Below are 13,211 nucleotides of genomic sequence, written 5' to 3' on the forward strand. Positions count from 1 at the left end.
CACTTTAGTCTCCCTTTTTGTGTGCACTTAATTGACTCAAGAGCTATACTCAGAGATTCCAGCAAATTTGACGATGATGAACAGGTTCAACTTTCGATGGGGCGAAATTCGGAGGACCAGGGAAAATCTCTACAACCTGGTCTGAAAAAATCAACCCAAACTTTCAGGAGCAGGTTTTGAATCTCTTGTTTTGCTTAGATCTCAGTTTGTGGCTCCGTTGGATATTTGTAGCATTCTTTCTTCATTAATTTACTTCAATTATCCCTTGTTTTGCCATAGTTTCATAATTCACATCCAATTTTCAATGACAAAGAGAGCGTAAAATAAAAATGAGTGAATCTAATTAGAATTTCAGCCCTTTTCCTATTTGGATTGTGGCTAGATCTATTGGATTCACCCTCTTCCAATGTAGTGATCTCCCAATTAAAATTAGTTGTTTCATTATGTTAATTAGTGAACCCCTAGTTTTACGACCCCATTACAATACCAAAGACAATCTAAGCCAAATTTATCTTAAGTAACACATGAAACACTTCATTTAATTGCATGTAGTCCCAAAATAGAGTCTCCATACTCTTTAAGAACTTTTGTTGAGTGAAATATGAACAAACAAAAAGAGGATTTAAATCTATAGGACAAGATAGTGTTGCCTTAGATATTATTTAAAAAGAAAACATACAAATTAACAAAATAGAAACATACCTTAGATCCTTGCATTTGGGCAAGTTTTGTAAATTCATCTAGCATGCATGCCAAAAAGTGATAACAGAGCTAATATTTAAACCAATTATTACTTATTCATTTTGTGAATGGATTTTTACATCACATGTCATCTAGAAACCAAACAATGAACAAACATGTCAATCCAACATACATGTCATCTCTCTTTGAAAATAGATCCCCCTTTCCATAAAATTTGCTTGTATTTTTCTTTATTTTTGAATTAAATATTGATTACAAATATCTTTTTCATTTGAGCATCAAATTTAGGACAATACAGGCTCACACATTAGAAATCACCTATGGAAGACCATTAACCAATACTTATAAATCCATTATTATTTAGAAACCACCTTCATATTAGAAGCTAATTATGGTAGAACAAGTAACTTAAAATTCTATGTCCCTATGGAGAATTGAAATTAGATGTCCCTATGGAGAATTGAAATTGTGTCCCCAGAATGAAAACCCAATGTCCAAACTAATTAATCTCAATCCCTTAGACCTTGTATTTTCCTTTTACAATCTATCTCAATACTAAAGTATATACAAAAATGTCATTCTTATTGATATATTATGATACCTTTTTAAATTTTTAGATTTGTTTTGAGATTTAATTTTCATTGCCTAGATTTTCTCTAGATGAATTTTGCTTCCTTTGCTTTGAAATATTATTACTCCTAAAATATATGCATACAATTAAATACATAATATTATATAATATAACTATTTTTTTTTTAGAACAATAAGAAAGATTTTTATTATTATACATTCCAATTATTACATCTATACCTATCATTCACAATATAACATAAATACAAATCAAAACATTTCTAAGGAGCACTTGATTTAATAACAAAATTCATGTTGTAGATAGTGTTGAGTTCAAATCTTCTTCAATTTTTTTTTTTTCAAAACATAAAACATATAAGGGAAGAGCACCAGCTACCGCCCATGTTCCAATAACCGTGCACTCCTTGTGCACCCAACCCCCCAATTACTAACTTTAAAGAAACCCAAAACATGATAACTAAAATCCTATTAATAAGTTTCACATGTACCAATAGTTGCTCATTTTTTAGCTTTTTTGGTACATAATTGATCCTCGTGTGCAGAGTATTTGTGCACAAACCACTGGGTCATTTGTGCATAAGTATTGCAATTTTAAGTGCACAATTATTGGAGCATCTTTAAGTAGGTATCATGCGACACTTTGAAATGTGTACTTTTTGACCCTTGTATGCATAACAGATCCCCCAACGTACATTGCCATTACCAAGGAGCCAAAATAATAACTATAAACAGTTATCTTACATATGAAAACAACCAAGAAAAATCGTCAATATCTAATATACTGTTTGGGATCTGTAAATATACAAAGTTAACTATAACGACTACTAATAGACTTCCCTTACTATTAGATATATAGAAATTACATTTAAATCATCCCTCCAATGAACGACAAAAGTAAATGACAAACAACTCTTACCTACCCTGCTAGGGTTAAAGTTGTCGGTGGGAAGAAACAAAATTCCTTATCTTTAAGGATTGAAGAGATCCATTCAAAGGCCATTGCGTGATCGATCCGCCATCGTAAGCTAAGTAAAGACTTTAAAAATAGGGATCAGAACTGACATAAGTCAATAACACGTGATCAATTTTCACTATAAATGCACACTCATTCTCCGCATAAGCACTCACACGCGTCAACAATGGCTGGAGTGATACCAGTCTGGATTGCTCTCGTAGCAACACTCTCTGTTTTTCTCCAAGGTAAACTTCTCACATTTCTATATTTAGATATAAAGATCTCTGTCCCCTAACATTTAGCATTGCATATTTAGACAGAAAGACTAAACTAATGCTAGCTGTATTGAAATGTTTCGAGTGCAGGAATAAATGTGAAGGCAGCAACTTTCGATATCACAAACCAGTGCCCCTACACAGTCTGGGCAGCGGCAAGTCCAGGTGGAGGGCGACAGCTGGCAAAAGGGCAGACGTGGACCATCCAAGTCGCGGCCGGAACAACCGGGGGCAGAGTCTGGGCACGCACGGGTTGTTCTTTCGACGGAAGCGGTCGGGGCACCTGCCAAACCGGTGACTGCAATGGCATGCTCAGCTGCCAAGGCTACGGCCAGGTGCCAGCGACCTTGGCCGAATATGCCCTCAACCAATTTCAGAATCTTGACTTCTACGATATCTCTCTCGTGGATGGCTTCAACGTGCCTCTTTCCATGACTCCCACTTCTACAAACCCTAACTGCAAGGGGAGAATTACATGTTTGAGCCACATTAATTCCATGTGTCCTGCTGAACTGAAGGTAAATGGTGGATGCAAAAGCGCCTGCGCCAGATATAATACGGCCCAATACTGCTGCACAGGAGCATCTGCCAACAACTGTGGCCCAACCAATTACTCCAAGTTTTTCAAGGGGCAATGCCCCCAGGCCTACAGTTATGCCAAGGATGATGCCACCAGCACCTTTACTTGCCCTAGCGGAACCAACTATAAAGTTGTCTTCTGCGGCTAGGTAACTTTTAACTGCATCTCCTTTGTGTGTACCGTCTATCTACATATATAGACCATAAATAATGAGGAAAAGTTTATCTTCCCTTCCACCCGGGAATTATAGGCGTAGTGCATGCCGGGTGGATAGGCGGACCGTTGAGGAAAAGTCATCTTCCCGCCTCTCTGTTTTATTCCCTATCTATGCGTTTGAGCACTGATGTCAAGTCAGGAAACTAAATTGTTAAAAGCTGTTTGTTTCTCAAGTTTAGTGTGTGTTGAATGCATTAAAGAGTTTTAAATACTTTTACGAGATTAAAGTAGCTTATGAGATATATCAAGAGATTAAAGCACAGGCTCCAGCACAACAGCCTTGTAAATTTTGTTACTCCTCTCGAAATCAATTACTTCGATCTAAGTTGTCTCAGTCAAGTGAATATAGTCGGCGGTCCTCGAAATAATCCCATTTAACTTAAACAAAGTCGTGCAATTCGTACAAAGTCTTCTCAGAAGTTTAAAAAAACAAAGTGTACAGATGATGTGAATATAGTCGGCGGTCCTCGAAATAATCTCATTTAACTTAAGCAAAGTCGTGAAATTCGTACAAAGTCTTCTCACAAGTTTAAAAAACAAAGTGTACAGATGATAAGTGTACAGATGATGAGAGGGTGAGAGAGGGTTATGTGAGGCAGTGTCTGGACTTTGTCCAAAACAGATATTTCGTACAACGTGATAGCGATGTGCTAGTCAATCGTAATCATTTATTGTAAAATCGATGGTGTAAAACGTGTGACTAACATGCATGTTAGTCAATCCGTACTGTCGTTTTGGAACCGGAATAGACGCGTCCGATTGTGATATGCTATTTGTATTGTCGGCCTCGTTGTATATAAATTAAAATCGGTCATGTCAGCGAATAGTTCAGAAGAGCGAATCGAGCACGCCAGAAGTACGTTTAGTTATTTGAGCTACTAGTTTACAGTGAACGTCGTAGGTTTAATTGTGTAGTTTTTCACCAATAGTTGGCTATGATACTAATTTCAAGAGAGAATGTTGCGGGTTCAAGTGTTTAGTTTTTGATCAATAATTGGTTATGATATTAGTTTCAAGAGGGTGGTGGGTTTAACTATTGCGTTTTTTATTAATAGGGGAAAAGATCTAGTAGTTGAATGTGTTTCAATCGTTATGATAGTAGTTGTTGATTTAAAATCCATATTTCTTGTTTATTGCATTCCAATTGTTGTGATAGTAGTAGTTAATTTCATATCCATACTTGTTGATTTAATGTCCTTTTTTTTTGACAATATTGTACCAATAGTTGTGAGTTTAATACCTATAATTGAATGAAATGTAGCTTTAGCTGTAAAAGGCAACCAATCATGTGATGCCCCATCGGTTGTACAATTATGGGACCCCTTTATGCATGACTATTGGTCTCACCTTTTTTTGGGGTTGTGTTTGGACACCTTGGCAAAAATCATGTTGATTTGGCATCATATTCGATGATGTGGCCTTGAAACCTTAGATAAGCAAGGGACTTGCCAAGTAAGTTGCTTTAAAAATAGGAGTGATTTGAAATTTCCAGGTAAGATTTTGAGAAGTGCAAAGTTAGGGTGTTTAACTACTGGGTCCTCTCCCATAATTGTTATTCATATCATGTCAAGAGTGAAGGTTGCAGGGTTAATTGTGTAGTTTCTGATCAATAATTGTCTAGGATATTTGCATTGCATGCCCCTTAGAACCCAAACAATGAACATACATGTCAAATACAACATAGATGTGATCTCTCTTTGAAAATAGATCCATCTTTTCATCAAATTCACTTGTATTTTTTTTTTTTTTTAATAAAATATTGATGATACAAATATCTTGTTCATTCAAGTATATCAACATTAGACTAATACAAGTTTTTTATAAACAAACACATTAGAAATCACCTAGGAAATAACAAAAGTCACAACTTAGAATTCCTTTTTTATTTAAAAACCATCACTTTAGTTGTCCTTATGAAGAATTAAACTTGTGTCTTCACAATGAAAACTCAATGACTTTACCAATTAATCTCAACCCCTTAGACCTTGTATTTGTAGGTCCCGAGGACAACTGAGAGGGGGGGGGGGGTGAATCAGTTGTCTAATAAATTCAAACCAAAATCTTACCAAAATCTTATTAACCAACTTAATGCTTAATACCGGTAAGACAGTTAAATGTGCCGGTAAACAGTGTTAATAGGAAATGCTGTACTGGTAAGAATTAATGCATGAAACATAAGCACAAAGTCAACCACAACACATGACACAAATATTTGTACGTGGAAACCCTGTAAGGGGAAAAACCATGGTGGGAAACCTTACCCACAATCAGATGATACTACTGCAGATAGTAAGTGTACAAAGAGGGGTCTGCACATGCAGAAAGACCAGCAACCTAGAGCTTACTGCTCAAATACAAAAGGGAGTCACATTGACTATAGTTGGATGGTTAAATCCAATGAGAATGTACTGCACAAAATAACATCTTCATATGTTGGATTCAGTACCGGTGTAATGCTGATATGCTTCTACAAAAACCTAACTTCACCTTCAAATGATGTCTTCGTGTATATCTCTGCTTGATCTCACATATATCCTTCCTTAAATCTTTTTCGCATTCCACATTTGATCTTACAAATAAGATCTTAAATTTATACCATACCCTAAAACCAATTTTAGTAGGTTGGCTCTACAAGATATTATAATAAAACATTTTACAAATAATACAATATCCGATGCAATAACCGATTGAACATGTCGGCTTAATGCTTTTATAACAATAATAAATCATCTCCATAACGTGCCATGCTGATCTGGAAAAGATAAACCTACCGGTGTAACCCTAGATAATCTGGACCTATTTGCCGGTAAAAGCAAATATGCAAATAAAAATATACCAATGATATTACTTCAAGGAAAAGTGTCCACATGATGTCTTCGACATTACCAAGTGTCTTCCATGTCATTGCAAGTACCGGTGAACATTATATCCTGCCGGTTAACTATATACCGGTGATTGTTTGAACAGTTTACTGATTGCTGGTGAATGTTGTTGGATCTCCAAAGTAGGTGTATTTAGCAGGTGTTGACATCAATGACAAAACCATACCAAAATACCAACAATCTCCCCCTTTGGCATTGATGGCAACACAAGATGGAAAAACCATCAAAGTGCCAAAATAGAAATGCCAAGTACAGAAACCAATTCTCCCCCTGGGAGTAATATGTGTTTATACAAAGATTTATTTACAATACCAATTTCTCCTCAAAAGGATAATGCATTTTTCCATATATTTTTCCTTAATGTTTTTCCATATTTCTCTCCCCCTTTGACATCAAATGCCAAAATCACAAAAAGGTCAAGTTCATACAAAATACCAACCAATTCAATATACCGGAATAAAAGATTTGTCCATTTAATTCTACCGGTTGATGACAATCATCAACTGTCTAAGTCTCTACCAGTGGAGGTAAGACTCTGAGCTGATCTCTGAGATACTCAAAAGTTTCCTTAGGCAAAGGTTTTGTAAAAATATCTGCAAGCTGTTCTTTAGTATTCACATAAACCAGTTTTATTTCCTTTTCTTCAACTTTTTCCCTTAGAAAATTCAGTTTGATAGAAACATGTTTTGTTTTAGAATGTAATACTGGATTCTTAGATATATCAATTGTTGTAGTGTTATCACAATATATAGTAATAGGTTCCTTGCATTTTACCTTTATGTCTTTTAACATTTGCTTAAGTCAAAGTACCTGTGTATAGTTTGTTGCTATTGCAACATATTCTGATTCTGCTGTTGATAAAGATGTACAACTATGTTTCTTACTTAACCAATAAACTAATCTTTTTCCAAGAAAGAATGCTCCTCCAGTGGTGCTCTTTCTATCATCCTCATCTCCTACCCAATTTGCATCTGTGTATGCATATAGATCAAAATTTTCATCTTTAGGATACCATAATCCAAGATTTGTTGTGCCTTGTAAGTACCGGAAAATCCTTTTTACTGCTGATTCATGATTTTCCTTGGGATTACTCTGAAATCTAGAAACTATACATATTGCATTCATAATATCAGGTCTGGTTTGTGTCAAATACAGTAAACCTCCTATCATAGATTTGTATCTAGTTGGATTAACAGGTGTAGATTCATCCCTTTGAGATAATTTGTCATTTGTAGTCATAGGTGTGCTTACCGGTTTAGAGTTCTCCATCCCAAATTTCTTGAGTAGTTCTTTCAAGTACTTAGATTGACTAAAAAATATGCCTTTATCAGTCTGTAAAATCTGCAATCCTAAAAAGAATTTTATTTCTCCAATCATAGACATTTCAAATTCTTGCTGCATTTTAAGAGAAAATTCTTTGCATAATCCATCTTCTCCTCCAAAGATTATATCATCAACAAATATTTCCATAATCAAAATGTCATCATTAGTTACTTTGTAATATAGATTGCTATCTCCATTTCCTTTAGTAAAACCAATTTTTAAAAGATACTTATCCAATCTTGCATACTAGGCTCTTGGAGCTTGTTTTAGTCCATACAGAGCTTTTCTTAATCTGCAAACCATATCATTGTTATCTGTTAAAGAAAATCCATCAGGTTCTTCAATATAGACTTCCTCTTCAAGATCTCCATTCAAAAATGCACAGTTAATATCCATTTGATAAACTTTGTGATGCTCTGCAAAATGGACAAGGTTAGTCTGAGATACATAACACACACACAAGAAACCGTTAGTGTTAATCAATCAAAAACTAATCTAAACAGACATATCAAAAGAGATACTAAAAACATGAAAGCATATTTAACTAAAGAAGCAAATATGATGAGTCATCTCCAAATACCACCTAACATGCTCTTAGCTTCTTCTCCTTTGTTCCTCTCCTCTCCAAGTTCCAAAATAGTGTAGCTCTCAACAGCTTTTTGCACTATGGATGCTTATGGAGGATTGAGATTTGAGTATTTTGTTTTAAATGTAAAATGAAAAGCTAAAATACTAGATGATATTAAAATGATTGATTTTAATTCAAAATAACAAGATTTTAGTTTGCTATGCTAAATGCTCTCTAAAATGCTTATACGTTAAATGCATATAAGTTTTCAGGATCTGGATTATGAAGAAATGGGCTCTATTTATAGAGAAAATGGAGCAATGGATGGTTGAGATTGAGTAATCTCAACAAGGGTTAGGATTGAATGATTTCAAATTCATGTGAAGACTTTCAACCCAATCCCAGGATGACAAGTGTCAATGTGAGATAGGTTGAGAGGGGAGGGAATAAGCATTAAATGCTTGAGATGACCTTGGGAGTTAAAGTCAAGGTTAGTTGAATGAATAAACTCTTTATTCAAAGAATAAAACTTTTATCCAATGGATAAACTCTTGTGCAAATGTGAAAATGATGAATATGGTCAAAACAATAAATGTTTGGGGAGACAAGTTTGAAATAACCATAAATGGTTATGTAAGAGCCATAAATGGTCATGTAAGAGCCATTAGTGATTTTTGAAGACTTTGGGGGTTAATTTGTTTGAACACACAAAGCATTAAATGTTTTTCAAAGACTTTTGAAGTCTTTGAGAAGTGACTTCATTTTGCTTAGGAATATGACAATAATTAGGGGATGGATTAGACTAATTAGGAAGGGGTTAGAAGAATCTAGAAGGGGATTAGATTTTGCAAGTGGATTTGGTGGGTGAGAGAAAATAGGATTTTATTAAAAAAAATTCATTTATTTCAATAAATGTGTGCAAGTTGCATTTGTAGGAAAATGCAAGTGGGGGGCGGGATAATGATTTAAATCAATATTTTTTATTTAATTTATTTAAAAGAGGAAAAGGGGATTTTAATTAAATAAATAGATTTTATTTATTTAATTGATTGTGAATTTGATTTAATGAATTAATTAAAATAAATTGAATAATTTATTTAATTAATAGAAAAATATTTGGGAATAAATTAATTAAATATTAATTTAATTAATTGATGGCTAGTGGAATTTTAATCAAATAAATAGCGAATATTTATTTAATTAAGTTGGACAGATTTGTGTGACTACATTTGCCCCTTTTTGAGACGGTGCGGTTTATCGCGTCGTTTCAAAGAAAGAAAAACTGGTGTGAAAAAATGCCCCATAAAATGTAAATTTAATGGGTGGTATGCCCCCTCGAGAGATGGACCGAAAAATTTCAAAAAATCGGGCGATCTTTCGAAAAAGAATAAGAATTGGCAGGGTGTTAGAAGAGAAGAAGTGAGCAAGATGGGTGAAAAATAGAAGAAAATGGGGGTAAAATGGAGAAATGGGGGGCTCAGGAAGTTCACAGGCACCACAGCGGTGAGCAGGGGGAAGTTACGGTGACGGCGAAGGGTATAAATGGGGTGAAAGGGGTGAAAACAGGATCATTTGTGACCGCGACTAGTGTGAAACCAGAGCTCTAATAGTGACCTTTTGGAGGAGCGAGTAACAGTCAGGATGCCGATACCGATTACCGAGCACAGATTTGAGCGAGTCCGACGGTTCCAGCGGCCAGACGACTACGGACCAACGATACGCAAATTGGAATTTTGAATTTTTATGCATTTTTTATAGGTGTTTTACTGAATCCAAGTCGAGTCGGAGCAAGAGCGCTAGAACTATGGTTTTGGCGCTTTTGCTCCATGAACTAGCGCTACTGTGCCGCAATGGCGCTATTGCCCTATTGTTTGAGCGCTTTTGAAATGTTTTAGCGCTATTGTATGCAAGTTTAGGCGCTATTGATTAATAAACACTATTGAGGACTTGTTTGAGCGTGATTGATCTTGACTAGCGCTACTGTGTAGTTGTTTTAGCGCATTTGAAGTTTGAGCGCTGTTAGATAGCGGATTGAGCGCTTTTGTTAGGGTTGTAGCGCTATTGTGGAAAAACTAGCGCTTTTGTTGGTATAATAGCGCTTTTGTTTTAGGATAAAGAGATGCCCAAATTTGGATGAAGAAAAATCTCTCGATGCCAATGATGGATGGATGGCGATGTGAAGTGGGAGTTGTTTTGAACCATAGCAGCCTGATGAGACTTAGGTCATTGGGATAAATCCTTGTTGAAGTCTAGGTTGCCATGATTGCTTACCTGTTGAGACCCGAAGATACTTGATCAAAGTATCTATTGATAGTTTAGGTTTAAACTTAAGAAAGTTTGAAAACAAAACAACTGATGATGATTGATGAATGTCCATGTGCAGGAGGAGCTAGGCGTGTTGCAGTTACGTGAGCGACATCTTGCGACACAGGGGTTGCGGGATCGATTGACAGAGGTGGAGATTGATTGCATTGCCGCCACCGGATTGTATGAGGTGATGCACATGCCCGTGATTCGTATGAATCACGGATTGATCACAGCATTAGCAGAGCGGTGGCACAGCGAGATGTGCACCTTCCATCTGGCACAGGGGGAGATGACAGTGACTCTAGAGGATGTGTGGCGCATCCTACAGATTCCGATTCGGGGGGAGCTGGTCACATATGACAGATCCTGGGGGACCCTTGCAGTTTAGAGGATTTTTGATGAGGACATGTTTATTGATGATGGCTCGATTGCCTAGGAGGAGATAGCGGCGTTATATGAGCCTCTTCTAGCAGTCTTATCAGGTATCGTGGGAGGACTTCTTTGTCTAGACAGGTGATCACATGGTTTAGTCGTGGGGTGGGGACAAGTGATCGAGATGATGATTACTGAGGGGACTCGATTTGCATGGGGGTCGTGCGTGCTGGCGCACCTGTACTAGGAATTCCATGAGGTGGTTTATCGGGGGAGGGATTCTTTAGTAGTGGGAGTGACGCTACTGCATATTTGGGCATGGGAGCATCGACCAGTGAGTCGACCAGTGAGTCTGAGATTCCGTGCAGTAGATCAGCCGTATATGTTCATGTATAGCGGCATGATGAGTCAGCCCCACCTAGGGAAGTTAGAGTGGTGGCGGTGGGCACTGGACGATCTGGATGTAGTCATATGGCGACCATACTTGGAGTGTGAGCCATGGGATGATGATGCAGAGGCACTGCCTTATGTTTTTATGACCCGATTCCTCATTGGGAGGACCTCATATCATGTGGAGAGACAGGTGCCCGGGAGAGTGCTGAGATAGTTTGGACGGCAGCAGGGACTGCCTAGTGGATCAGGGGAGTATGCTCGGGTGATTTGGGAGAGGTACGCATGGGGGCCAGTGCTACTGTATGATCGGGCATTGGCGGAGTTCCGGATGTTACAGGCGAGACTGTGGGATATACAATCGAGGGTCGTGGATGCAGGAGTGTCAGATGAGTACACGCAGTACCGGGCAGCGCACCCGATCTTACGGATATCTGATCCAGCAAAGCCGATCCCGAATTTTGAGGATGAGAGGGGATGGAGATGGAGGAGGGCAAGAGGTTGAGGACCGAGGGCAGGGGGAGGAGGAGAGGGTGGAGGAAGAGGAGGTGGAGGAGGAGGAGGAGGTGGTGGGTTGGGGATGCGGGTTCAGCGAAGAGGGAGAGGTGGACTGCCTCTATGGATCGCACAGGGACCATTGATACAGGGAGGAGTTTGGCTGGGTGGGTGGGGGATGGAGAGGGAGATCCCAATGGACAGAGGGGAGGGAGCTACTGGAGAGGGTGGTATAGGTGAGGCTGCAATGGATATCGGGGAGGGAGCCACTGGAGATCTTCGAGATCACATGATAGCTCATTTGCAGACCTGAGTAGAGGATTTGGAGGCGGATGTGCTGGCTAGGGATGTGCAGCTATTTGCACGGGAGTCAGAGATGGCGGTGGTGCTGCGGGAGAGGGATAGTGCAGTGGAGAGATTAGCAGAGCTGCAGGAGAGAGTTCGGATGGGAGTAGGAGCACAGGGGCCGACGGGGGAGGTGATGAGGGAGATGCGACGAGCACAGACAGAGATAGACTACTGGTGGGGTTTATATGAGTAGGTGGTGCCAGTTAGTCAGCGAGCTCTTAGCTATTCTCAGATGCGGCAGGCCAGATCAGAGCGATCACAGAGGGTGCAGAGCAGTGGGGGTGTGATGGGTCGTCTACGGAGGGAGAGATCAGGGGATGCAGGAGTGAGTGGTGGTTTGATGAGGCCTCCACGGAGAGATGGATCAGGTGGTGCGGGCATCAGTGGTGGAGCAGGTGGAGGTGGAGGAGGTGGTGGGACAGCATCTGGCCATAGTGGCATTTGAGAGAGCATTTTTGCATATATGTATTGTATCATTGTTTATTTTTTTGGACTGTATCTTGGATGGCTCTTGGTAGCCGATTTTGTAGACTTCATTGTACTCTGATATATGAGATGATATATATGAGGAGATCCCATATTTGGATGATATGCATTTGATATGTATGGATGTTTTATGCAGGATGATGAGTTATTGCTTAGATGGATATGTACACATGTATTCATTTGATGAGATGTTTCTTTTATGCATGTGTTTTTATGATGATATATGATGTGGGATACTGACATATAAATGCAGGTTTATATATGTATGATTTGTTTGATTTTTGATGTAATGCTTTATGTATGTAATGCCATGATGATGATGTATGCTTGTGATTATTTATGAACAGGATTTTGGTGTTTCCTATGCAATGATAATTTATGCGATGATGTTAATGCAATGGTCGAATGAATGATGTTTATGTATGGATATGCATCTAGATGTTTTTTAGATGAATGTAATATGGATAAACAAAATGTAAAGTACAAATGTTTACATGATAATGCCTAAATGAAATGCATATGTAAAATGGATATATATAAAATGGTATGAACCAATGTTTGGAAACAAATGGATTTATGATTCTAAACGCTTAAATATGATTTAAGTAAAAATGATAATGTGATGATACTATAACTTATGGTTTTTAATAACTGCACCTTAATGCAATTAAAAAAAAAGAGGATAATGAATGCAATGTGAATGAATCTTAAAATGAGCATA

At 37.9% G+C, this 13,211-nt stretch overlaps 1 protein-coding gene across 1 annotated transcript; it reads left to right on the forward strand.

Moving 5' to 3' along the window:
- Positions 1-2,298: 2,298 nt before the first annotated feature.
- Positions 2,299-3,492, forward strand: LOC131042661 (pathogenesis-related thaumatin-like protein 3.1). Its single transcript, XM_057975982.2, has 2 exons — positions 2,299-2,493; positions 2,614-3,492. The coding sequence occupies exons 1-2, from the start codon at positions 2,391-2,393 to the stop codon at positions 3,249-3,251; spliced, it is 741 nt and encodes a 246-aa protein (XP_057831965.2). The 5' UTR covers positions 2,299-2,390; the 3' UTR covers positions 3,252-3,492.
- Positions 3,493-13,211: the final 9,719 nt, after the last annotated feature.

Source organism: Cryptomeria japonica, chromosome 3 (genome assembly GCF_030272615.1).
Source record: "Cryptomeria japonica chromosome 3, Sugi_1.0, whole genome shotgun sequence".
Taxonomy (NCBI): domain Eukaryota; kingdom Viridiplantae; phylum Streptophyta; class Pinopsida; order Cupressales; family Cupressaceae; genus Cryptomeria; species Cryptomeria japonica.